The 26,015-nt window shown below is 37.4% G+C and overlaps 1 protein-coding gene across 1 annotated transcript in view; it reads left to right on the plus strand.

The window, feature by feature from the left end:
• Nucleotides 1–323: 323 nt before the first annotated feature.
• LOC114045798 (coiled-coil domain-containing protein 148-like) overlaps nt 324–26,015 on the plus strand; it is a 194,003-nt gene continuing 168,311 nt past the window's right edge. The window contains exons 1-7 of the mRNA XM_027865978.1: nt 324–375; nt 1,959–2,077; nt 11,806–11,909; nt 22,213–22,295; nt 22,508–22,668; nt 24,041–24,136; nt 24,235–24,413. Coding sequence (XP_027721779.1) covers nt 324–375; nt 1,959–2,077; nt 11,806–11,909; nt 22,213–22,295; nt 22,508–22,668; nt 24,041–24,136; nt 24,235–24,413 — 794 coding nt within the window. The remainder of the gene's footprint in view (nt 376–1,958; nt 2,078–11,805; nt 11,910–22,212; nt 22,296–22,507; nt 22,669–24,040; nt 24,137–24,234; nt 24,414–26,015) is intronic.

Genomic DNA, 26,015 nt, shown 5'->3' on the forward strand with positions numbered 1-26,015 from the left:
AAGGCAATACACAAAGGACTTCTCAACAATAAAATATTTCTCAGTTATGGCAGCAGTAAAACAGAGGAAGTAGTTTATGAGCAAAGAGAAGGAGAGTAGAGCCCAGGAGTAAGGAGGGCACAGAGGCAAAACTGAAGGGAGTTTCAGGCATGAAGAATGGTTAATTTAAATAATGATATATCAGAAGTCAGAGCTGCTAGTCCAAATCATTTTACATTTCAAAATCAAAGTACACAATGTTCAAATAAATCAAAACATTTTGGTAAGCTTTAAGATAACATTGTAAATTTTCAGCTGTCAATTTTTTTTTTGACAGATGAAACATGAATAGAGGAGACCTGCCATTCATTACAACTCAGAAAACTAATGACATTGGTATGTTTTTGTGTGCCTTATAGTATGCCTTAATGATTCCATGAAAGTTTATACAGTATTGATATTACATGAGAATAAAAACAATAATCAGATCTGTAGTACTGAAAAACCTCATTTGCTGGGAACTTTTCTTGCAGAGAGTATGCTTTACTCTTTTTAATATTTATAAAAACACTCATGTTTGACCTTTAGTCCCTAGGTCATCTTATACTTATGTAATCACTCCTTTTATCCGCCCCCCCCAATTTATTTAAATAGTATAGAATCAGTCAATCACCTAACATTTATTAAGTGCCTGTTATGTCCTAAGCACTATGCTAGGTGTTGAAATCCATACAGAATGAAGGAAAATTTTGAGTACTTGTACAGATTATTAAAGCCATAGCACATTTTTGTCTGAACTTATCAATCATGCTTTTTGGCAAGGGTTCTTAACGTGAGGTCCCCGAACTTATTTTTTTTTAGAAAAAGTATTTGGATAACTATTTCAATATAATTGTTTTCTTTTATGATCCTATGTATTTTATTTGGTGCAGTTAAAAACATTAGCCTATGAAGGAGTCCATTGGCTTTACTAAACTGCCAAAGGGATCCATGCAAAAAAGGTTAAGAAATTCTAGTTATTAGTATTTGATTATGGAAGTATCTAGCAGTTATCTCATTTTGGCTTTATCAGCATTATTAACATGTTTGTAATTATTAATCCATGATATTACAAAAGTTTGGGAAAATTGCCATAAGATTTATTTAACTTTCAGGTTGGACTATATGTGTTAAGTTCAGTTGAAATAGCTAGGGGTTTTCTTTTTAAAAAATATTGTTCTGGTGACTTATCTCATCCTAGAGGGGGAAAGAGGAAACCTATCACTCTTCTTTTAAATGAAAGGTGGAAGTATACAGAAGTGGAATATTTTAAATACTATTAGACATATTTCGTTTGTTATGTTTTGCTCTAAATTTTCTTTGTCAACAAGGGAGGATTGAATAGGAGTAGAATATGTTGAGAAATGATTTGGTTATTTAATAAGACAAATAAAATTATCATATTGGGGGAAATGTTCCTGTGGTTTTGTTTTGACTCATAGTAATATAATGCTTAAATATTATTCCTACTTGTGTCCTGACAAGCTTCACAACAACAACAAAAAGTATGGATTAACTGTAAATTTACTCTTTAACTTGTCTGCAGAATTTGACATTTTCTAAAATCTAACTTAAGAGAGAGGGAAGAGATAGGTTGTTAAATGTGGATAATAAAAAAGCAAAAGATATCAATAAATATATATTAAAAAAATAAACCTGGTTTCGATTGAGGGATTCTAGAATTGAACTTTTGGTGTTGATTATAAGTAATTTAATGCAAGAAATGTAATGGTAATTTTGCATTTCCTCAAATAGTAGTTCTAAATGTTTAAATAGATTGTCTGTGTAGAGGTATTATGAAGTATTTTCCCAGCAAGTGTTTCTTTCTTAAAAATATGACTTGTAGTGAGTGTGCAAGTATAGATTTAAATGAGCTTCCAATAATATAATGTTATTTCTTAACAATTAAAAATGACTTTTATGTTTTGGGTGAAAAATAGACAGCCTTAAAGTTCGCCTGAAAAATGGATTGAGTTCCAAGTATAAACCAGTAGACTATCAGCAATTATATGCAATTACTGAAGCAAAAAAGCTAGCATCTGCTTCTATACAGTTAAAGGTAAGGCACTTTTTTTTTCTTAGAACAATTTCTTAATCAGAGAATGTAACAATCAAATTATTTAAACTGCTCCACATGGAAATGCCTATTTTGTCATAAAAGTCCAAAGAAAACACTTGTATTATTTTTAAAACTCCAAAATAATTGTGCTACTTTTTTCCCTGAACACACTGAACTTGATTTTCATACAAAGCAGATAGTTATATGACTTTGACAGTTTAAATCTTTTGTTGAAAAAAATTTCAAGGGCAAATAAGTGCTGACTAACTATTAGTTATCCACAAATGGAAATAGCTTCCACAGTTGTAAACTTCATTTAGAAAAGCTAAGTATAAAATGGATGCCTGTGCAGTTGAATGAAAGATATATTTTTAAAATGTCTTAACCATACAACACACTATACAAGTGAATAGACGTTGTTTTTACAAAATGTGCTGTTTAGAGTTGTTTACACTACTGCTTTGCTCAGTTGAAATGAGTTTTACATATATGTAAACTACCAGGACCCCAAACAGGCTAGCCAGCCAACCTTACCATTTCAGCTAGCTGGTGAAACCCTTTCTGTTCTTTAGTTGATTAGTTGTATCTAACTCTTGCTACCCAATTTGATTTTTGTTTGTTTTTTTGGCAAAGATACTGGGGTTTGCCATTTCCTTCTCCAGTTCATTTTACAGATGAGGGAACTGAAGCAATTAGGGATAAATGACTTGCCCAGGATCACACAACTAGTAAGTATCTGAAGCCAGATTTAAATTCAGGTCCTCCAGACTCCAGGAGGGGCATTTCTACCTACTGAGCTATCTACCTGCCCTAGTGAAGCTATTAGGCATGTTTTAGTCTTTTTTTGAATGCCTTTTTTTCTGTGGCTACTTGAGGATACCTGAGTCTTGGTTTGTTTTTTTTTATTTTTAGGCAAGTGGAGTTAAGTGACTTGCCCAGGGCTACACAGCTAGTAAGTGTCAAGTGTTTGGTCTGAGGTCACATTTGAACTCAGGTCCTCCTGAATTCAGGGCTGGTGCTCTATCCACTGCGCCACCTACCTGCCCCTATCATTCTTATCATAGCACTGAATCATTGACCAAGAATCCCTTCAAATTATCCTGAAGACTCCACTTGATGAAACTTCAAAGACACTACTGAGAAAGATGGTGAAGGAATTGTGCCTCTAGTTGTCATGCAGATCAACTCAGGAACCAGACCAAAAGGGGCCAGGTGGGGCCATTGGCCTTTTTTATATATCCCTGCCTTTGTTAGCATTTCTGCTAGCAACAAATGCTAGGTTTTCCTACAATTGTATGAATGATCAATCTACAAATACTTAATAAGGGCCTTCAGTGTGTAGATCACTTTGCTAGATGGTGAGTTGGGGAAGAACTGCAAAATTTAGAAAAGATATGGTTCCTGTCCTCTTGGACCTTATCATCTAGCAGGATGATAAGACACAAACACACAAATATAACAATATTATATGATAAATGTGTCAGAGAGATGCAAAACAAAGTGCTATGTGAGATCTGAGGCAGAAAGTTGTTACCAACTACGGAGGACCATGGAACACTTTGTGGATAAAATGGTTTCTGAGTTGGGCTTTGAAGGATGAGTAGGAATTCAGTTGGTGAAAAGTAGGAGGAGGGAGAGTATTTGAGGCTTATAGAAGAGCATGAGCAAAGACAGAAATGAGAGTACCAAATCCATTTGGGGCTGGGGGTGCAGGGCAGAGACAAAGCAGAGAAGCTCATTTTGTCTGGAGTTCAGAGTGTGTGTTCAGTCTGGATGTAGGATGCGGACTTTTGCCTGAACACTATTATTGCCTGCATACCCATACATTGCTTGTGCCCTCTTACTCTCTGAGGATTTCTGCCTTCTGACCTATACTTACTATTTTCTTGCCTCTGTGCTCTTCCTCATCAGCTTGGACTTCCAGATGCTGACTCTGCCTTACCTTTTCTGATAGCTGTATTTTGCCATTCCCTTCAATTTGTCTTAAAATCCGGATGCTGATTTTGGATTCACAGTACTCTCAGGTTCCTTTTTTCAGTTATGATCACTCAGATTGAGACCTCTTGCCTTTGTTTTGTACGTGTTGCCATGCCATGCTGGCTGAACCTGTCTTCTAGTCTTAGCACTTCTCCTCTAATCCTTCTTTGCATCTCTGGTGTATGTTACAGTGCCTGATACATGATAAGCACCTAATGAATGCTTGGTGCCTAATTGACTAATCTGGTCCTAGTGCTGGCTAGCTAGCACTTGCAGATGTTTGGAATAGTTGCTAACAATTTAAAGATGAGAGCCCTATATAGTCATTTGAAACTAAAGTCCTGAAAATCCCATGTGAATATCAATTTATTTCTGTAAAATTGGAGAGAGTATTTTGAACGTTTGTATTATAAATAAACATTACTTGAAGAGAGGAACAATTAGCTTCTTTATGTTCAATGAAGCTCATGGTATTCAATAAATATTTAACAGTTTGAATTTTGACAGTGGCATTTTAAAGCCAAATAAAAGCTAAGAAAAATAAAGTAAAATTCAGTTTTTTAATAACTTATAAATCAGCTGCTTTGAGAACTTGCTCTACACGTTATCTGTAATTGTGTGACCATTTAATCTGTAATATTTATTCTTATGAGAGACGTCTACCTAAACATAGCTGAATCCTTAATTTGGGAACTGGGAAACTGGTTAAAATGGGATTTTATGTCCTAGGGTCAAATGAGAGCATCTTTATAAAGCATTTTGTAAATTATAAAGTGCTATATAAATGTATATTAGTAGAAGGAAAAGAAGAGGAAAGACGATAAGAAGAAATACTTTTATAAATAGCTCACTAAACAAAGAGAATAAACTGCTTGATGTGCAAACAGAATGGGGAAATAATGCTTTTTAAAAAAAATTTCACCAATAAATTAAAATGAGAAATAGAGCCAAAATTTGAAATTAAAAATTGAGTGAAAGTATGTAGAGTGGGCATCTATAGAAATAGCCTTGGCTTTTTTTCAGTTTTGCAATTCAACCTCCATTTACATGTGCTTTTCATTTGGATGTGCATGTCACAAAGCAAGGTTTTGTTAAGTTGTCAGTCATTTTTCGGTTGTGTCCAACTCTTCATGACACCATTTGGGGTTTTCTTGGCAAAGATACTGGAGTGGTTTGCCATTTACTTCTCCAGCTTATTTTATAGATGAGGAAACTGAGGCAAACAGGGTTAAGTGACTTGCCTAGGGCCACACAGCTAGTAAAATTTTGTATACAGCCATTCTTTTTTTATGAAGTACCTTAAGGAGTAAAAAATTAATTTCTTACTTTGCTGCAAGCAGCTCCTTAATCGTAGACTAGTATTTTAAGCCAGTCCTAATAGTGATGGCTCTTGGTGATGGTGGTCCTCTGTCTGCTTTAAAGATCACGTGTAAGAGAACTATGCAGAGTCTTCATATTGGCAGTTTAAGTTGGATATGTTTTATCTGCCAAGATGTTTATGACGATACTGTTGAAATCACTGGGGAGACGAACTGGACCTGTGATTTCAGTGGTTTAAGAAACCCTAGATAAGGAAACTCCTTCTATCAATGCAGGTTGGCACCTTCTTTGCAATTTTTAGTCTTAGAGGGTTGCCTTGAGGACTTAGAGGTTGAGTGATTGCCAGATTTTTCTGGCTTTGATATTAGCTCACTATTCACTAAACATTTTGTCTCTTTTACAAAATTCGCAAGGAGTATGAACTATTTTGGAGCTTCATGAAGATTGAATAGTTATTGATGAATGTATTCATACACATAGATATTCTGTATACATTATAACAATACATTCAATTTTCAATTATATTTAAAATTTGTGAGTTTACTAGAATTTAGCAGAAATCACTTGCCACCTCAAAGATGTCAGTAATTTCTATTGCAGCTTACCCTGTGATAATGACTTGGAATCAATTGGAAGCTTGTTCTTGAAAAAGACACTACATTAAATCTTTTAGTTAGTGAATAGAGCGCTTGACTTGAATACATGAAGATCTGAGCTCAAATCCTGCCTTAAACCCTTACTAGTTATGTGACTATAGGTAAATCACTTAATAGCCATGTGCCTCAGTTTCATAATATGTAAAATGATAGGGTTGGACTCTGATCTCTGGGTCCCTTCAGATTCTAAATATATGATCCTAGTTAAGTAACAGGTTATATATATATATTTTTTTTTTTATAATTTTTGCCTGAGGGTGGAAACAGAAGAAATCAGCAGGTGACAAAAAAAGCAAAATGTTTAGCTGTAGAGAGTAGAAGCAGCTAATGAAAAATTGGAGATTTATTTTGACTTTCACTGTCTACTTAATTGACCTCATCCTTTCCCCATGGGCAGCAGTATTGATTTTATAGCATCAAAATGTATTCTTCACTTTTACAAGTGCAGAGTCATTTTTATGTATGTTAAACAGAGATCAAATATGTCAAAACAACTTGAATGTTCTATTTATTTATCTTAGGCAAGCTCTGATGATTGTAGCCCGTTCACAGGTAGATGGAGCCTTAAGTTCTATTGTAGCAAGTCCCATGATAACAGTTCACATTTACAAAGCACTTTGGTGCAGTTATCATTCCCATGATGCAGAGTAGGAAAAACATGTTCTGAGAGATTAAGGGATTTGCCTGTGGTCACACACTAGGAAAGAAGGAAGTAAACACAAACATTATTAAGCACCTACTATGTGCCAGGAACTCAGCTAAGTATTTTACAAATATTATCTCATTTGATCCTCACAAGAACCCCCATTTTGCAGTTGAGGAAATTGAGACAGACAGTGGTTAAGTGACTTACCCAGGGTCACACAGCTAGTAAGTGTCTGAGGCTAGACTAGCTGCCTACACATAGTAAGTGTTGGACTTATGATTTGAACCCTAGTCTTCCAACTCCAAGCCTAATGTTCTTTCCACCAGTGTATATTGCCTATTAAAATAGGCAACAGTAGTGTGTGATTTTTAGAAATTCTATATAGTTTTATTTTTAGTGTTTCTCAGGTAGTAGAGATTTTGTCTTCAGAATGTTTTGTATTATGTAGTGATGGAAGATATTTCTTTACTAAATTTCATAACTAGTTTCTATCTCATAAGGTTGTTGTAAGAATTGAATGGAAAATACATAGGTGAAATTCCTTTGAGCTACCATGAGATACAATGTAGGCAGTAGTTCTTACTATCAGCCTTTTTTTTAAACTGACATATGTTTATATAGTTACTGACAAAAATAACGTATACAGAACGTTTGTGAAAAGTCACATCTGGCAGTGCATTGTACATTTAAACTTAGAGCTTAAAACTAAATATGATTCAGTGTCATCCCAATTGAATTACTAAAAAAAAGTTCATTTGGAAGAACAAAAGGTCAGGAACTTCAAAGAAACCAAGGAAAGAAGATGTGAAGGAAGTAGATTCAGCAATATCAGACCTTAAACTATACTATAAAGTGAGAACATTGTTGAAGAGCAAAAAGAATAATTTTGATTATTTTAAATTAAACTTTTCTTGTTTAAATAAAACCTATGTAGCCAAGAATAGAACGAATGCAAAAAACTGGGAAAAAAGCTTTCATAGACAATCTCTCAGATAGGATGTGATTAGGTTGGAATATTGCTGTAGTGTAGGAAATGATGAGCTGTTTGATTTAGAAAAACATAGAAAAACTTGGACATATGAAGGAATATGCTATTGACCTTCAGAGAAACAGATGATAGGAGGAAATAATCATAGTACAGTCTTACATATGGGTGTATGAGTATATATGTGTATGTGTATAGATATCTATGTATATTATATATATGTATATATGTATGTGTGTATATGTATATGTATATATATGTATGTATTTCCATGCTTAATTGTAGACTTCTTTAGGATGGTGGGGGGAGGAAAAAATAAAGTAAAAAGTGCACAGCAGAGAACAAAAGAAAACCACAAGGAAGCAAAGAAAAGTTGGGCAGCTTTGTAAACAATGTGTAGTATTTATTTTATAGGTTTTCTTGAAATGGATACTTACTGCTTTATATTGAATCCTCTTTTATGGTCTGCTGTGTACATGGCAATTTTTTTTTCTTTTCTCATTTTGTGTTTAAGTTTAAAATAAAAAAAAAATCTACAAAAAACCCCTAAAGATGAAGTAAAGAGGAATATACTTCTCAACAACTTGACTGACTCATTCTTCTTTCCTTAACTTTGTAACAAAATAGCTCTTATTTTTTTCTTGCATTAATTTGTTTTAAAAGCCAGTAGGTGTGAGCCACTAATCATTTCTAGATAAGTAACGTAATGATATGTTTGGGCTTTAGTTCTATTTTGTGTTTACCTAGTATTGCATATTTAAGCATTATAAGCTATAAAATACTTTTTTCTAGGTCTCTAAGGTCACTTTTAAAAGAAAGATTTCAAAAATTTTGAAATTTGATTGACCTTTTTCTTACTATGCTACCATATCAATGAACATATTTGAAGGAAAAAATGCTTTAGTTATCATCAATAGTGATGATGACAACTAAATGAAACAAACACTCATTGTCTCTTTACAAAGAGTACCATGCTAAGTACTAGGATTGTGGCTGAAGCCATACTAGTAATTGAAATTGCCAAGGGAGATAATATATTTAGAGAAGAGGGAAAAGGACAGAACCTTGGGGACAAAGATCCAAGAAGAAAGGAGGTAAGGATTTGGGAGACATTTGCATATAGAGGACAGTTAACACTATGGAAACTGAATGAGATTATCACAGGAGAGAACAGAAAGAGACTGAAAACAGAAGTTTGGAGAATGATTAGGAAAAGGAGCCAATGAAGAAGATAGAAAAATACTTATTAGAGAGAGGAAGATGAGGGAAAGGAAAATATGCAGCAGGAGGGAGTGGGAAGTAGCGTCCAGTGCTGAAGAAGTGGACAAGAGAAGGAGGTTTGAAAAAAGCCACTGGATTTGGTGATAGAGGGGCAGCTCTTGAGGTAGCAGCCTCAGCATAGTGATGGTGGTAAGGAAACCTGATTGGGAAGGGTTGAAAGCATATTTTGTGGTGAGTAAGTGGTGACATCAAGTGTAGACTGCTACTTCACACCTTTTGGTAGTGAAGAGGAGGTGTGAGGCAATAAGCATTTCTATAATGCCTACTATGTGCCAGGCACTGCATGAATTACTTTACAAATATCTCAGAACCATGATGGTAGCAGGACGGAGTAAAGGGTTAAGGTAAGTTTTTGTTTGTTTTTTTAATTTTTAAATTTTTTTAGTTTTAGAAAGTTTTAAGTTTTGATTACATCACATGTTTAGAACTGAACAGAACGTTGAATATCGTTTTATTGAAATTTCTCATTTTACAGATAATGAAACAGACCTGGGGAGGTTAAGTAACTTGCTGAAGGTTACCCAGATAGTATGCATTAGAGCCAGAATCCGAAACTGAATCCTCTAGTTCCAAATTCAGGACTTTTAAAAAAAGGACATGAAAGATATGTGAGGTGGGAGGACAACTGCAGGAACAATGTCCTGAGGAAGGGTGGGAGGAAAAAGGGAAGAGAGCAATACACAAATGCAGGAATTTGCCTCAGCAAGGATATTTTTTCTGAGATAGCAATGGAGAACAGTTGGGTGACACCAAGAATTTTTGAGGACTGGAGGAGGGAAATTGAAAGAGCTTTTATTGGGTAGTCTCAGTCTTCTCAAGGAAGTAGAAGACTGAATCATCTCTCCTAAGTGCGGGGAGTTAGTGCCATGCTTGGGCTTGAAAAAGGAAGAAAAATTTTACAAAGTAATAATGAAAAATTGTAAATGAAAGGCTTGGATTTGTTTTTAAGCTTTTTTCTTGTAATGGATGGTTAGCTATTTTGTTATCATATACACTTAATTCTGACTCCATTTCCAAGACAGAAGGAAGGTAAACTTGAGGTCAAGGTAATTTGTGATTTTATTTGTGTATGTCAGTAAAAGTAACCTGCATTAAAATATTCCTTCTTAGGAGATACCTTTTGATGCTTCCATATCTTCAATGATGATTTATAAAAGCTTTCAGGTTACTAAATTCTATACTAGAATTGAACATTAATTATTGTTCTGCTTGGCCCAGAGGGTGAAACTAAGAGTAATGGGGAAAGTTACGAGGGAAAACTTGATGGAAGTTTTACGGAGGGAAAAACTACCTAAAAGCTTCTTAGAGTAATTCAACAATGGAATGATAAGTGGTGGATTCCTCTTTTTGGAGATCTTCTAGCACAAGAGGATGACTGCTTGTCAGGGATGTCATAGAGGGTACTGTGACATAGTGGAAAGAACACTGGATTTGTAAGTTAAAGGACCAGGGTTTGAATTCCAGTTCTATTATTTAATACCTGAGTGACACTGAGCCAGTGACCTGTTGGAGCCTCAAGTCCTCATTAGTAAAATGAATGAGTTGTTCCAGATAGCTGCTAATGTCTCTCCAAACTCTAGATCTGTAATTTTGTGATCCTTTCTTAACCAAGTTACTTAACCTCCTTGGGCCTCAGTTTCCTCATATGTAAAGTCTGAACCAGATGACCCTTGAGGCCCCTTGCAGCTCCAAATGTATGATCCTATGAAATCTCATAACTTTCTTCAGGATAGAAACTAATGAGTTTCTGCCATTATATCCTTGTTAACTAGCACAGGGCCTGGAATTTTCCTTAAATGAATTTGTTTGTTTGTTTTTCAGTTTGTGTCTGACTCTTCATGACTGCATTTAGGGTTTTCTTGGCAAAGATATTGGAGTGGTTTGCTATTTCCTTCTCCAGCTCATTTTACAGATGAGGAACTGAGGCAAATGGGGTTAAGTGACTTGCCCAGGGTCACATAGCTAGTAAGTGTCTGAGGCCCTATTTGAACCCAGGATTGTGTCATCCTAACTTCTGGCCAGGCACTCTAGCTACCTAGTTGCCTTAAGTGAACAAATGTACTTATTACATCAAATTCTGATTTGTTTTACAAAATGAAAAAGCATCAACATAGAATTATATTAATGCAATTGATACTTAATAGAGCACTGATTATCTGGCCTCTTTAAATAAGGGATACAATATTATTTCATATCTTTTCCAAACTTCCCCATTCTTGTTATTTTGTTGAAGATCTAGAAATACATTTTTGATTAATTTATGTTTTTTCTGATATCCTTGGAAAATTATTATATGTTTTTTAATGCTGGGAAAGACCTTAGAGATGATCTAATCTTACAGTCTCAATTTACAGATAAAGAAACTCAGTCCCAACTATCGTTAGATATCACCCAGAGAAATAGGTTCCCTGACTCCAAACCCAAGGGTCTCATGTACAATGATTAGGACATTTTCCATATGCTTGAGGATATTTTTATCTTCATGTGCTTGGGAAGGAGGTGGGCAATAGCATTATTTTATCTTTTCCCTAAATTGTATAAAAGCATCATTTCCTACATTGAGCAGGATTTAACACCAGCTACTTCCCATTTTAATCAATATAGTGCCCATTTTATGTGTCCTCAGATTGAGAAATATACTGGCGTGAATTAATAATGAGAGAAACATTTTCTACTTATTTTCAAAGGAAAACATAGCTCACTCTAGAGCAAATGTGGGGAGAATAAATCTGACTTACATGTAACATTCTAAAATGTTGCTACCATATTCTTAAAAGTCAAATTTAAAAAACATTTCTTTGTAAAAGATACATTAGGAAAAAAAAAGTTGGTCCTTCATTTTCTTTTATTCCTCTGAAACTAGATCACAAAAACAGAGCAGACTTCAAAAATTTCTAAAGACCAAAGGCTAGTAAAACAGCATAAGAAAGTATGGTGGCTGGAGTACAAAAGGCTCCATGAAATCAGGTAAGAAGTGACAAAATCCCAAATGTTCAAACTGAGACAATGATTTTATCATTTAATTCTTGATTAGCATTAAATGAATATGTTGATGTCCCAAAACTTTCTGTTTTATTTAGCCTGTTACAATTAAAATTTAAAGTTGCAATATAAATAAGTACCTAAAAGTTCTAGCTCTGTCATTTCTTCAACTTGATTGAGATTCAATAGAAAAATACATGATTTTTACAGTTGTTTAAAAATATATCATCCTTTCAATATCCATAATGATTAATATAACATATTCATTTGTTCCCTTTTTGTGGCCATCCATGTCTACAAAGTTTAAGCATCATTAACCTACTTAAATTTTATCATCACTAAGGAAATTTAGAAAGAATAAAAGACAAATGCTATACGGTACTTATTCTTTGGAAAATGAAAGTTCTTTACCAGAGAGAGACAAATAATAGAAAGAGTTAAGAATGTTTACCCCCCTAAAACTCATATAAATGCTTTTAAGATATCAAATTTTTATTAAACATGCACTTCACTAATATTGTACAAACATTTATGGGAGAATAGAACTTTTGTTGTAGTAAGCTCTTTTATTATGCATATCCAGATTCAAATTTCCAAATACCATCAACTTTACTTTGAACTTAAATTTTAACACCCTGTTGAGAAAGGTTCCCTTACTCTGATAAGTAATTGCTAAATGTGGAGTATCCAGTTCAAATTTCAGTAGGGTGTTTATTATTTTTAACTTATTTAAAAACAAAATATATATTGACATTTTCCATATACTCTGTCATGAAAAAAATCTTTAAATCAAACTAATTTCCATTTTCCCCCTCCAAAAAAAGTTCCATTATACAAATGGAAAGTTTGAACCCATTGGAAAAAATTTTTGTGAGGTTCTGTTTAACCTGAAACGTGATAAAAAAGAAAAGTCATTTGGCAACTTTAATTACAGTGCTCAATGATGCAAACTCAAATATAAAAGGGGACACTAGGGAGGGATTTTTAACTTTAATATTCTACTCCTTCCCTTAATATCTATATTAGATTGTTCTTGAGCTTGACGGAAATTATATGAACATATCATTATAGAGAATAGCACTTTAAGTGTAGGGTGACACATAGATGATTAAATTGAAATGATCAAATGATAAATAGTCAAAATGTATTTAAGCTTATGACTAGAACTAAAATGAGAAAAAAAGGAGTAAAGGTAATTTCCTACATTATTCTAAAACTTGGCCTAATTTCAATAAATGTTTGTTGAAATTAAAAAGTAACCATGAACGAGATGACAGAGTTAGGAAAGAAACTGGGGGGAAAATCAACCATAGGAACAACAAGAAGAAGCATTTATTCACACCCTACCAGGGGCAAAGTCCTGTGTTGGACAATGGAGGTAGAAGCTGATGGAACAGATCCTGTCTTCAAGGACCTTTTATTCAGGTCTGAAATTCACCAAGCTAAGGCCACTGTGGTTAAAAGTGAGGGCATAGGGGCAGGTGGGAGACAGCGTGAGGGTGGCTAGCATTGCTTCAAGGAGAAATACATCAGCACAGGTTATAGGAATTGAACAGGACTAGGCAGAATTTAGGGTCAGATGGCATTGAAATGGCATAACTGCTGCGAGTCAGGTTAGCACAGGTTATGAGAACAAGAGTAGGGTTCAGCAAGATTCTGCTACATTATTGCTCTTCAGTTAAGTGTGCCCTGCACCCCAAGACACCCCCAGTCCTTCCTACCTCTTATCTGACCCCACCCCATCCTGCCTTTGACACTCTACCCCCAAACAGAATAGGAAAAGCTCAGAAAAAACCCAATGTAAATTAGTGGTGTAAAATCAAATCTGATTAACAGTCTCTCATCACTGATCTTTTCCTGCTGCTCATATGTAGGGGGATCTCTTGAACATAGTTTGCTGGATCACTCTTATGTGAACTCTGCCCCAGAAAATGCATGACCGGAATGACAGCTGCATACTTGCTCTGGCATGTATTGTCCCAGTCACTTTCTCTCCTGAACACATTTATTAAATTGTGGTTCCCTCACTCACTCTCTCCTCATACTCTTTCCAAGGTCCAACCTCCTTCCATGCTGCATATTGACTCTTGGACAGTTATTGAATTGTACTCTACCAACTCATGAACTTAAGTATGAAAGTGAGTTCTCTTTACATTTGTCTTCCTACACAACTCCCAGGCCAGTCTCCAACTTCAAAATAACAAACACCAGACCTGGAAACTACTTTCTTATGCTCCTAAGTAAGTTCAGGGAATCATGGTAGGTGTGTGTTCCTGCAATGCCGGGTGCCGAGTGGTTCTTTTCCTGGCTTCTATCATCTGACAACTGTCCCTCTCCAAGGCTCATGTTCCCTTGCTTTTCCCTTGGTGAGAGCTCAGGGTAGATACGCCTGATGAGCTTAGCAACGGAACAATCAATAAACTGCTACTAGAAAAAACTACTCACAGTGTCCTGAATAGAAAGGGGGAGCTGAGAATTGAAGGTTGTCTACTCTGAGAACAACCAAAAGAGAGAGACAAGGGGGGCGGGGCGGGAGGGAACAGAGAGAAAGACACACACACAGAAAGAGACAGACAAAGACATAGAGACAGAGAGAGAGACAGAAAAACAGAGAGAGAATGAGAAAGAGAGAGACAGAGACACAGGCAGACAGAGACAGAAAAAGAGACATAGTGACAGAGACAAAGAGAGAGCTCAGTACCTTCCAAAAGTTCTGCACAATGAGGTCGAGTGTAAACTGCCAGGATGCTCATGGGACAAGCCCAGCTCCTGATTCTTCCATTCAAACAGATTCAGACTATTTCCTAACAATGTTACCCAGTAGTTGAATCTGCAGTAGCAGAAGCTGAATGCCAAGGTTGCCTGGGAGGAGATGCTAGTTCCCAAAAACAGGTGTGGGGATGGGAAAGAAAAGATCAGTAACCGCTCTGGACTGAGGAGGGCTCAAGAAAGTCACTTCTGAAAGTGAAGTGCAGAATGTAAAGAGACATCCTCCGTTGGGCAGAAGAGGAGAGATGGAGGAAAGACTGGGCTGATCCTCAACAGGATTCAGCTCTCTGTGGGAAGGACCGCACCAAAGAGCAAGAACTAGTAATGAAAGTGCTGGATCTCAAAACACTTAGGAAGGAACACTTCACTTTCAGAAGTGACTTTCTTGAGCCCTCCTCAGTCCAGAGCGGTTACTGATCTTTTCTTTCCCATCCCCACACCTGTTTTTGGGAACTAGCATCTCCTCCCAGGCAACCTTGGCATTCAGCTTCTGCTACTGCAGATTCAACTACTGGGTAACATTGTTAGGAAATAGTCTGAATCTGTTTGAATGGAAGAATCAGGAGCTGGGCTTGTCCCATGAGCATCCTGGCAGTTTACACTCGACCTCATTGTGCAGAACTTTTGGAAGGTACTGAGCTCTCTCTTTGTCTCTGTCACTATGTCTCTTTTTCTGTCTCTGTCTGCCTGTGTCTCTGTCTCTCTCTTTCTCATTCTCTCTCTGTTTTTCTGTCTCTCTCTCTGTCTCTATGTCTTTGTCTGTCTCTTTCTGTGTGTGTGTCTTTCTCTCTGTTCCCTCCCGCCCCGCCCCCCTTGTCTCTCTCTTTTGGTTGTTCTCAGAGTAGACAACCTTCAATTCTCAGCTCCCCCTTTCTATTCAGGACACTGTTGACTTGCTATTTAGGGGGTGCCTATGACTGGAATTTACTAACTAGGAATCCACACTGAGTCCCTCCCTCTGACAAGCCTTTCCTCCTTACTGAAGGCAGTTTTTCACTGATGCCTAGTCATGTGGCTTGGCATAATGAAGTCGACTCCCCACAGTGAAAGATGGGCATACTTGGGATACAGCATGTACTTTCCTTTTGGCTTAGAATCAACAAAACAATGAGAAATAAAAATAAAACACTGAATAATAAAACATCCCCTTTTCAGTGGTGCACCTGTAACCTCTCCTTGCCTTCTGCAGTTCCTAGACAATGTGCTTGGAACTGAGAAGTTGTAGGAAACACACAGGTCATCTTTCTGAAACCCCACACCCACACACCTGATAGCAGGCAATGGAATGCAAATAAAACAAGTAGTTTCCCATTTTGTGTTTTACTCACACTTCCAGGAGGGCCAGTATATTACTGAAGACTCAGGAACCAGGAACCTAGGACCTCTTACAGTCCTGGAACACAGGATCCATTGTGAACTGGGACTCATGAAGAGCAGTACTTTTTCTAGTCTTGACAGGCCTGTTGCTGGCAGGGAGTTGTGACTGATTCTGGCTTTACTTAGCTCATCATTGAGCAAGGTGAATGCACTCAGCAGCGGGGCCCAACAATGAGCAGTACTGCAATTCTGCTCGAGCCCCTGTCTGACTCAACCATTACTGTACAGAACCTTCTCTTGTAGGTTTGTCATGCCAATTCCTGTGGCACACTTGCTGCTGCTTCGCACAACTTGGGATGGGGGGAAAGTAAGGAAGCAGACAGATCAAAGGGAATGCTACACAAAAGAATAAACATGGGGAGGGTATCTATTCCACTCCTCAAAGCCTGGTTTGGAGCCACGTCATTGCTCAGATCTCCCATTTAGGTAAGGTACAGTTAGCACCAATGAGGCCAGTCAGTCAGCCAATGTGGGAGGCTCCCATACGAAAAACATTGACCTGGACTGGCCATGCCATAAGCACCTAGATCTGACTTCTTCTAAGCCATTTCCTCTTCTGCCTCTCCACAATCTCCCCTAATCCCAGGTTCAACTATGTGGTGGACCTGATAACCACAGTTTTGTATTGAAAGAATTAGCCATGGCTTGTCCCATGGTACTAGCACTGAAGTACCTGTTACCTCTAGTTGTATGGTCTATATCCTTGATTGGTCCCTAGACTACCTACATAGTCCTTTTGGTCCTATGCTGCTTTGATATTTTAGCCTGTCAGCCAATTATATGTGCCTGTCCTTCAGATCTGTCAGGTTGGCAGTATCAGTATTGTAATTTCTCACTCAACCCACTTTTCAGCATCTGTATCAAGACCACCTCCTCCTAGTCCCAAATAGTTCTCAGATTCCTGAATTTTTTTAGGTGCCCCAATAAAGAGCCTTAGCACACTGATGATGTAGAAACCCAGGCCTTATTAGAATACCTAACTTTACTTCAGAATGCTGAGATTTTGCTAGCCAAAGGCCATCTACTTGGTTGCAAATGTGCAGTATTGTATTTTAAATACCAAGCAGCACCCTCCCCAAAGCACTACAGTATCACTGCTCTTCCCCTGGAATACAGCAGGGGAAATGACCATGGGATTGCCAAAATTTGGAGAAGTAGGTGCTATGACCTGCCCTAGGGGATTTTGTCACTCTAAGAAGCTAGCAATGAATGTTTGAAATCCAAGTTCCTTCCCTAAGCTTTGCACTGATTCCACCACTGCCTCCAGAGTGACAGAGAGAAGAGAAGCTGCCTTCATGACAAGCCAGTGTTACTGGAATCCTACTGCCGTGCACAGCAGTACATTCTTCATGCCCTAGGTCATCAGTGCCTGGCTACTCTTTGCCCCAAACAGAATATTAAGAGCCCAGACAATGCCTGATTCAAAAAAGTGTTATAAGATTATAACTTTGGAGCCATCACTGAAGCTCTACACTCAACCAGACTCCAGTTTGTATCTCAGAGTTTTCTCAACAGTGAATAATCTCCCTTGGTTTATGTTTGTCCCTACCTAGAAGTCATCTTTAAAAATAACTGGTATGAGTTGTTTTGACCTCTGCCTTGGGGGTTATTCATTTTTCTATTACAAGCAATTGAGACTCTCAAGGGTTACAGAGAATAAATTTATTACATAGCAAAGAATACAGAAAGGACCCTTGTCAAACCTGTAGATAGTTAAGGAAAGTTTCTCCCTATGTAGACCTATTTTCTCTAAGATCTGGGGGAACCATAGCTGGGTTGGAGATACCTTCCCCTGCCCCAATATGGGAAGAGAACTTAGTATTAACAGAATTATAGAATTTTAGAGTAAGGGATCCCAGGAACCAATCAGTCTGATTCATAACTAAAGAAGAATCCTCACTGTAACTAGCTTGACAAGAGGTGGGGATGTGGGGGGTGCCTCCAAACCAGCTGTGGCCCCCAAATGCTTAGAGAAAGTAGGTCTGCCAAGGACAAACTTTTCTTAATTATCTGTGGGCTTGGTTATGGGTCCTTTCTGTATTCTTTGCTATGTAATAAGTTTATTCTCCTGTATGCCTTGGGAAACTCTTCTAGATGACCTCTAATGAGAGGCATCTGCCTACTTCCTCCAAGGCAGTCCGTTCTACTTTTGGGCAACTCAAATCTGTAGGAAATCTTACATCAAGTTTTCCTAAATCAAATTAAATTTGCCTCTTTGTAACTTTCCTCCACAGCTCTTTGTTCTGTCCTCTGCAGTCAGATATGACAAATTTAATCTGTCCTTCACATAGGAGCCCCTCAAACACTTAAAGACAGCTATCACATCCCCTCTTCTCCAGGCTAAACTATCCAATTTCCTTTGATCTATTCTTATATGACACGAACCCAAGGCTCTTCACTATCTTGGCTGTCCTTCTCTGGTTGCTGCCCAGCTTAAGGTGTCCTCCTTAAATTATGATGCCCAGAATGAAACACAGTTATCCAGATGCGGTTTAACCATCAGTGTACAGATAGCCTATCACATTCTTATAACTGTAATAATATGATTATTAAAGGAACAAGAATATTATTCCTTTCATAATATTATTCTGAAAAAGGATGATGATGATAAAATAGCATTTATATAGCACTTTAAGATTTGTAAAGTGTTTAACCAATTTATCTCATTTTATCCTCTCAATAACCTTCAGGGGTAAGTGCTATTATTATCCCCATTGTACAGATGATGAAATGGAGGCAAACAGAAGTTAAGTAACTTCTCCAAGGTTACATAGCCAGTTAAGGGTCAGAGGCCAGATTTGAAATCAGGTCTTCCTAACTTCAGGTCCTTCTATCTCACTGTACCATCTAGCTGCATCTCGATAGGGGGATTGCTGCATCACATGCTGACTCATATTGAGCTTACAGTCCCCTAAATCACCTAGATCCCTTTCAAACACACTGATGTTTTTCACTATACCTTTCTTATTCTGTACTAGGGAGCCAAGTAGCCCACCATCCTCAGGGATCTATAGAGTTGTTCCAGCTTTGCAGTGCCACCCTCAGGTTGAGGCAGAGAACATGAAGTTGACCTCCTCTGGACTTACACAGTTCTCATGGCTCTCAGTAACAGTGAAGGGCACCGTATAGTTTTGTTCCTCTATGCCATATCTTTGTGCTTCAGTGTTGGCCCCTCCTCTGGTCCTTGGGCCTAGGCTTCCCTGCTCTGTTGATCTTTTCCTTAGACCCATGGTTGGTATGAGCCATTAGTTCCTAGCCTGGCTTAGGGATTCCTTTCAAAGCCATTTCTTGGTCACTGCAATTACCAGCATTGCTGCTTCCTCTTTAGTTGTGCAGTGGAAAGCACCTGGGACCTCGAGTCAGGGGATGAAGGTTTGAGTCCTTGCTTTGCCACTTGTGGACTATGAGGCCTTGGCCGGGTTACCCAGCCTCTCAGACTTCAGTTTCCTCATATGTAAAATGAAGGATTTGAACTAGATGGAGGGAATCTTTAACCCTAAATCGAAGATGCCACGGTCTGTCCTCCTTGGAAAAATATAACAGGTCTTAACAATGAGCTGGGACAACAGGCCTCTAAGCTACTGAACACATTTCCAGCTCTTTTGTTAGGCACATATTCCTCCATGTTGGTAAACAAGTGCCCTTCAGGATCTCAATCCTCTGTCTTCAATCCTCACTCCTCAGGTTAGCCTTGTGTTGGTACAAGCAGTCTGCTTTTCAAAACTCCTGCTGAGTCTTTTTGAGGTTGGTAGTAAATACCTGCACCCACTCTGTGACTAGGGCCGCACCAGACAACTTATCTAGAGGCTGGGAGAAGCCTCAAGAAAGTACTTGAATCACTGGTGGTGGAGGAGGAACAACATTATGGGACATTTCTTTGAATACTGCCCCAATAGGCAAAGTTCCTGTCTTCATTGGAGGACCAAATTCAGCTCCTGCTGCTGGTGAAGAGTTCATAGGGATAAGAAGTGACTTAGAATCAAAGTTGCTGCCCTCTCTCCACATTTACTCCCTCTCAAACCCGTGTTCAGTGCAAAGCAGAGATGCACCAGCTCCTTATTTGCCCTGGTACTTACCATTTCGCTTGGGCATTTGCCCTCTTTTTTTCTCTCCTATAAATACTGACTACTCTCTCAGTCACTGTTTCCAAGTCCTCATGGTCAAATATTTCTCCAAGTTACATCACCTTGTTCTTCTGAGTTTCTTTCTCTTTCTACACAACTACTAAACTGCTCTTTCAATGCCACAATCAGTTTTAGACTCCCACACAGTTTACACAAACATTAGCTCTTCATCTGTGGGTTTTTTGTTTTGTTTTGTTTTGGAGGATGGTTTCCAACTTTCACAACAACTAATGCTGGCCCCAAGGCTATTCTCTTGCAGGGAATAATGAATAGCTGTATGTCCTCACAGCCTCCTGTTCACAGCCATTTCTTCTTAGTTGGCTTCCTTAAAGTCTCCAAGATTCATTGTCGAATAAGTCTGGATTGTCAAAGTTCTAGGCAGGCAGGGAAGACTAAAACAAGACTCATTAAATCAAGGAGAGCTCTGAATGAGCTAAAGCTCAAATGGAGCTCTCTTCTAGGCTGCATTCTTTCATCCTAAACAATTCAGGATTAAGATTAGGAACGGTGCCGTTTTTTATCATTTTTAAAAAATTTATCTTTTTTCTTTTTTTGAAGTGGAAAAATTTTTCCTGGTTCTTACCTCAAAAGTTTGTTGTGTGGATCAAATAAAAAAAAATGTGAAAGCTCTTTGCAAATGTAAGCTTCTATATGGGTGTCAGATGCCATTCATTTTATTTTTTACTTTTTTTTTTTGGCTAGGCAATTGGGGTTAAGTGACTTGCCCACGGTCACACAGCTAGTACATGTTGTGTGTTGTGTGTCTGAGATCAGATTTGAAGTCAGGTCCTGCTGACTTCAAGGCCAGAGCTCTATCTGCGCCACCTAGCTGCCCCTATGCCATTCATTTTTAAGGCATTTTAAAGGAGACTTCTGCCTCTAGGGTAGATTAACCAATGAACTAACTTAAGCTCTGGTGCATGTCAGCCTTTAGGAATAATTGTCACCCTGATCCTGCTGCAGACTGATTGTTTGGCTTGATCCCATTTTTAAGCAATCTGTGCCTAATTCAGAGCTCTGATACTGGAAGCATACTACTAATCAATCCTGAGTTGCTGAAAAGAAATAATAATTCCTTTATATTTGCAGAGTGCTTGGCAATACAAATTTTAATTGTTAATGAGGTTTATGGGGTGTTCAGGGGTGTGAGAGCTACTCATCCACTTTTGGTGTCCACCTGTCCACCAACTCTCACCTGTGGCTCCAAGAAACTGTAACATGTGCAGCAGCCACACCTCAGCAAAACTGTCTCCAAAGACAGGCTAAACTAGGTTGAGGGTAATCAACAGACCTCAGAACTGTCAGTGATTTAGGGGGATATCTACTCCAAGCATGTGAAGACTTTTCTTAGCAAAATGGGTGGATAAGAACAATTTGTTCCAACAGCCATGAAGGTGGCTGAAGCAGGTGCTGTAGAGTGCTTAGTGCTTGGTCAGACATTGAAAACTCCAATGTCATCTACTGCATCCTGAGCTACTGCTAGTCCTCCTGACTTTTTCTTGCCATTGGACTTCAATGACTCTGGAAGAGGTTGATGACATTGTGCAACTCTGCTTCACTTAAATCCAATTCACATACAAGTCATCACCCTCTGAGGTCATTGGTTCTCTTTGAAAACAAAGGACAAGCAAGAATTTGCTTATTTTTTATTCTGTACTTGAGATTTTATCTCAGACTTTAACATCATCATCATCGTCACCATCACCATCATGCCTTAGGGCATGAAGATAAACTAGTATATCCCAGGATTTCCATTGAAATCTGGATAAATTTTACTCAGCAAGTTATTGAATGTAAATAGTAGATACTTTGCTTTTTTTTTTAGCATTAATCGACTTAAAGGGCCTTTAAAATCAAGTGCAAATATATAAGTAATATTAATAATATAAATAAAAGTCATATTTAGAATTATTGTAGAATTAATCAAAGCACATTATATATATTGTATTTTTAACAGGATTTTAAAAATTCTATCTGGTTGTATTTTAAAAATTGTTCTAATTTTTTTTCCATTTCAGATGTAAAACAGAATCTGAAATTAGAAGTTTTCTTGACGAAGAGAACACTGAAAATGAATTTCTTTTCAACCTCAAGGATTTTGGTGAGAATTTTCTTATATTATTTTTAGGAGGAACTCATTTTCACCCTACTCATGGTCACTTCATGTATTCATTGAAAAAAATATACATTTCTGTTTGTTTTTACCAGGACAATCACAAAATAAAATTGAATTTCGGCTTCTTCTTTCTGAAAGGAAACTTGGCAAAACATCCCTGTGAATTTCATTGAGGGAATTTTGTCTTTTTCTTATAGAACTTGCATTATCAGAAGACTGGGATAAATATCTACAGAATGTACTAGAACCTATCTGCCAGTTGAAGGAAGATCTGAAATGTAAATCTGAGTTGCTGTATGATACTTCAGACCCATCCTCATCCGAAAATGTGCTTGATGCACACAAGATGATAGAAGAGGTTAGGACTTGTACTTACATTTGAAAAATGCTGGTTTATATTTTTGTCTGTGATTAGAACAACTTAATACAGGTATCTTTTTCTTCTATACTGACATTCAAAATAGAGGCATCTAGTTATACTTCAGGAAATTGTGGAATCTCTAGAGATTTTGAAATTAGGTAGTTGTTCCTGGATTCCAGAGCATGCATTAGATGGTTACCTGTACTACAGGACACCTAGAAGTTCCTTCACCCTTGTTTATATGCACTATAGCTGAATAGGACAAAGAGACATAAAACAAAACACAAATGTTTGGCTGCACAGATATTCCATGCAAATAGAAGCCCGGGGGTTATAACTGGAAATCCATGCAGAAAATGGAGGTGGAAATAATTGATTGGCAGTAGTGAATATTTAAGAGTGGATTACTCCCACCCCACTCCTTCATCCTCAACTCTTGGTCTGTTTTGCTAGTAGCAAAACAGTTCTGCTAGGTTTTGCTGCAGCATAACCTGGATTCTGCTGGGAACTTTCATAAACATTGTACGTGAATGTAAGTCCCACTTTTGGTTCCTGTGTCCAGAAGCATCTTTGAGAATCACTTGATGTGCTACTATATCCTGTTCCCAAGTTCCTTTTTGTTTCTTCTCTTTATTGTTCAGTTGTTTTTCAGTTGTGGCCAACTCCTTGTGACCCCTTTTGGGGTTTTCTTGGCAAAGACACTGGAATGGTTTGCCATTTACTTCTCCAGCTCATTTTACAAATGAGGAACTGAGGCAAATAGAGTTAAGTGATTTGCTCAGGGTCATATACCTAGTAAGTGTCTGGGGCCAGATTTGAACTCAGGAAGATGAGTCTGTGCCGCCTAACTGCCTGTTTCTTCTCTTACAAATCTCATGTTTCATAGCAGTGGTTCCTAATGCCATTGTTTGTGAATATGTATGCATGTATGTCAATGCATGTGCATGCATATATGCCATGTTATTTATATATACAAGATATATATGTATGTGTGCATACATATTTCTGCATGTATATTTTGCATATGAATATATGCATATATTTGAAGCATATATGTATATATTTCATCTAGACCTATGATTTCATTAACGTAAAGAAGTCCTTTGTAAGAAAACTCCTAATGTGTGCATTAGTATTAATGCACTACTACTACTACTACTACTACTAATGTAAATGACAGTTTATAGTCTTAGGAGGTTGTCTGGATTCACTGAGAGGTTAAGCAGTTTGCCCAGGGAGGCAGATCTTGAAGCCAGGTTGTCCTAGCTCTGAGGGCAACTCTCTGTCTCTATATATTCATTTATAGTTAGATGTATCATCATATCATTGATAAAACTATAATAATTAAATTGTACTAAATATCAAATAGGTTGAATTAGTAAAGAAACAGTTGAAGACTATTTCTAGAAGACTTGCCCATGAACAAATGCTTTTGGAACAGGAGCTTACAGATTCTGGAATAAAAGTAAGTATACTGGAGATAACACTTCAATTATGAATGGGATTAACATGAAACAAATTAACTCATTTGTATTAAATAAATGATAAAGGGTTCCTTTGCAGGCATTAACTCATCCTTCAGAAGAAAAAAATGAGTCTCATGAACTCCCTTTAGAGTTACAAACTTTGAGATGCCCGTATCCTGATTTGAAATCTTCAATCCTTAAGGAGTTTTTTAAATTTACAGAGGAATATTGGAAGAAACTTGCTAAGATTGAGCAACATTTAAAAGCCATACACAGGTAATCAGTGACCATCTTATTTTCTTTCTTAAAAGAAAACTGTTTTACACTCCTGAGTTCTGTAGATATCTGTGAGCTAATTTTAATTTTCATAGGATTCAATTGCATAATAAAGGGGTTGTCTTTTTAAAATAATTTATATGAAGTAATAGGTTAAATATTTTCCGTATTAAAAATTGTCAAAAATATCCCCTATCCACTTTAGCTCTGTCTTAGACAAGAAATACTTTTCAAAGATTAATTTACAAATTAAGGCAAAAATTTTGTTATTTTCCAAAGGAAATCAGAATTACCAAATAAATACTGGGCTCATGTCATTTATTGCATGCAACCTATCTCAGTTCGAGCTTATAGTGAAAACAGAATGTTGTTTTATTTCTTTATATTGTGAGATGTATATAATTGGAGCAAAAAATTTCTATTAGAATTTTCATACTGAAATATTCCAAAAGGTGTGTAATGCTTTGGTTCATTTCTAGGGATGACATATTTCTGTAAATTGCCAGTATAATGCTGAATGATTTGTTCATGTGTGAATTTGTTAATTTTCTGTGTTATCTAGAATGTCAATGGCTTTACCCCAAAACATAAGAAATGCCACATTGGATCAAAACCAATAGACCATCCAGTTTGATCCTTTCTCTTCCCTCTCTCCAATTTCTCTTTTGGTGATCTCATCAGTTTCCATAGGTGCCAATATTATCTTGATTTCCAAGCATATATTATCCAGCCCCATTCTCTTCTTTGAACTCCAGTCATGTATTAACAATGGTCTGCAAAATATTCCCTTCTGAATGTCCATAGACATCTCAAGATCAATCTTTTCAACACAATACTAATTATCTATCCCACTAAGCCTGCCTCCATCAAAACTTTCTGATTTTTGTTGAAGACACCATCAAGCTAAGCTTCACATCCTAGGATTCCTCTGTTCATTTATACAACCAGTCATTTGCCAAATCTTATTCGTTCTGCCTTCACAGCATTTCTCATATCTCTCCCCTTCTTTCCATTCACATGGTAGCCACAATTCTAGTTCAGATCCTAACATCTCGTCTGGATAACTATAAAAGCTATCTGATTGATAGGGCAGAACCAAGATGGTAGAGTGAAGTGAGCATTTGTTCTGGGCTCTCCCCAAATTTCCCTGTAAACAACATTTAAAAGTGCATCAAATTGAATTCTAAGAACCATAAACAACAAAAAGTCACAGTGAACCATTTTTTTCCTGCCCAGAAGACCTTAGGAGGACAGAAAAAAAGGTCTTTGGACACTGTGGTTGGGGTTAGATATAGTACAGCCAAAATTGCAGGGGCTGTGGGCACTGGAGGTAGGAGCAACCTCATTCGGGTTACCAGAAGTACTCAGTGCCTAGCTGTAAGGGAATTGAGCACCTGGTCAGAAAGTTTATAGGGAATCACTATACTAACACTGAGTGCAAGACCGGGGACCACTTGGCAATTCCATTACCCATTACCAATCCTGGGTTTGCTTTCCAGGGCAGAGAGGAGATCTTGCAAGTTGCAAGGAAACAGAGGCCCCACCTGGGTACAGATTATAGTTCCAGGGTGGAGAGGAGTTGTGATCATGAATGAATAGAGG

Source organism: Vombatus ursinus, unplaced genomic scaffold (assembly GCF_900497805.2).
Source record: "Vombatus ursinus unplaced genomic scaffold, bare-nosed wombat genome assembly UNPS02014779.1, whole genome shotgun sequence".
Taxonomy (NCBI): Eukaryota; Metazoa; Chordata; class Mammalia; order Diprotodontia; family Vombatidae; genus Vombatus; species Vombatus ursinus.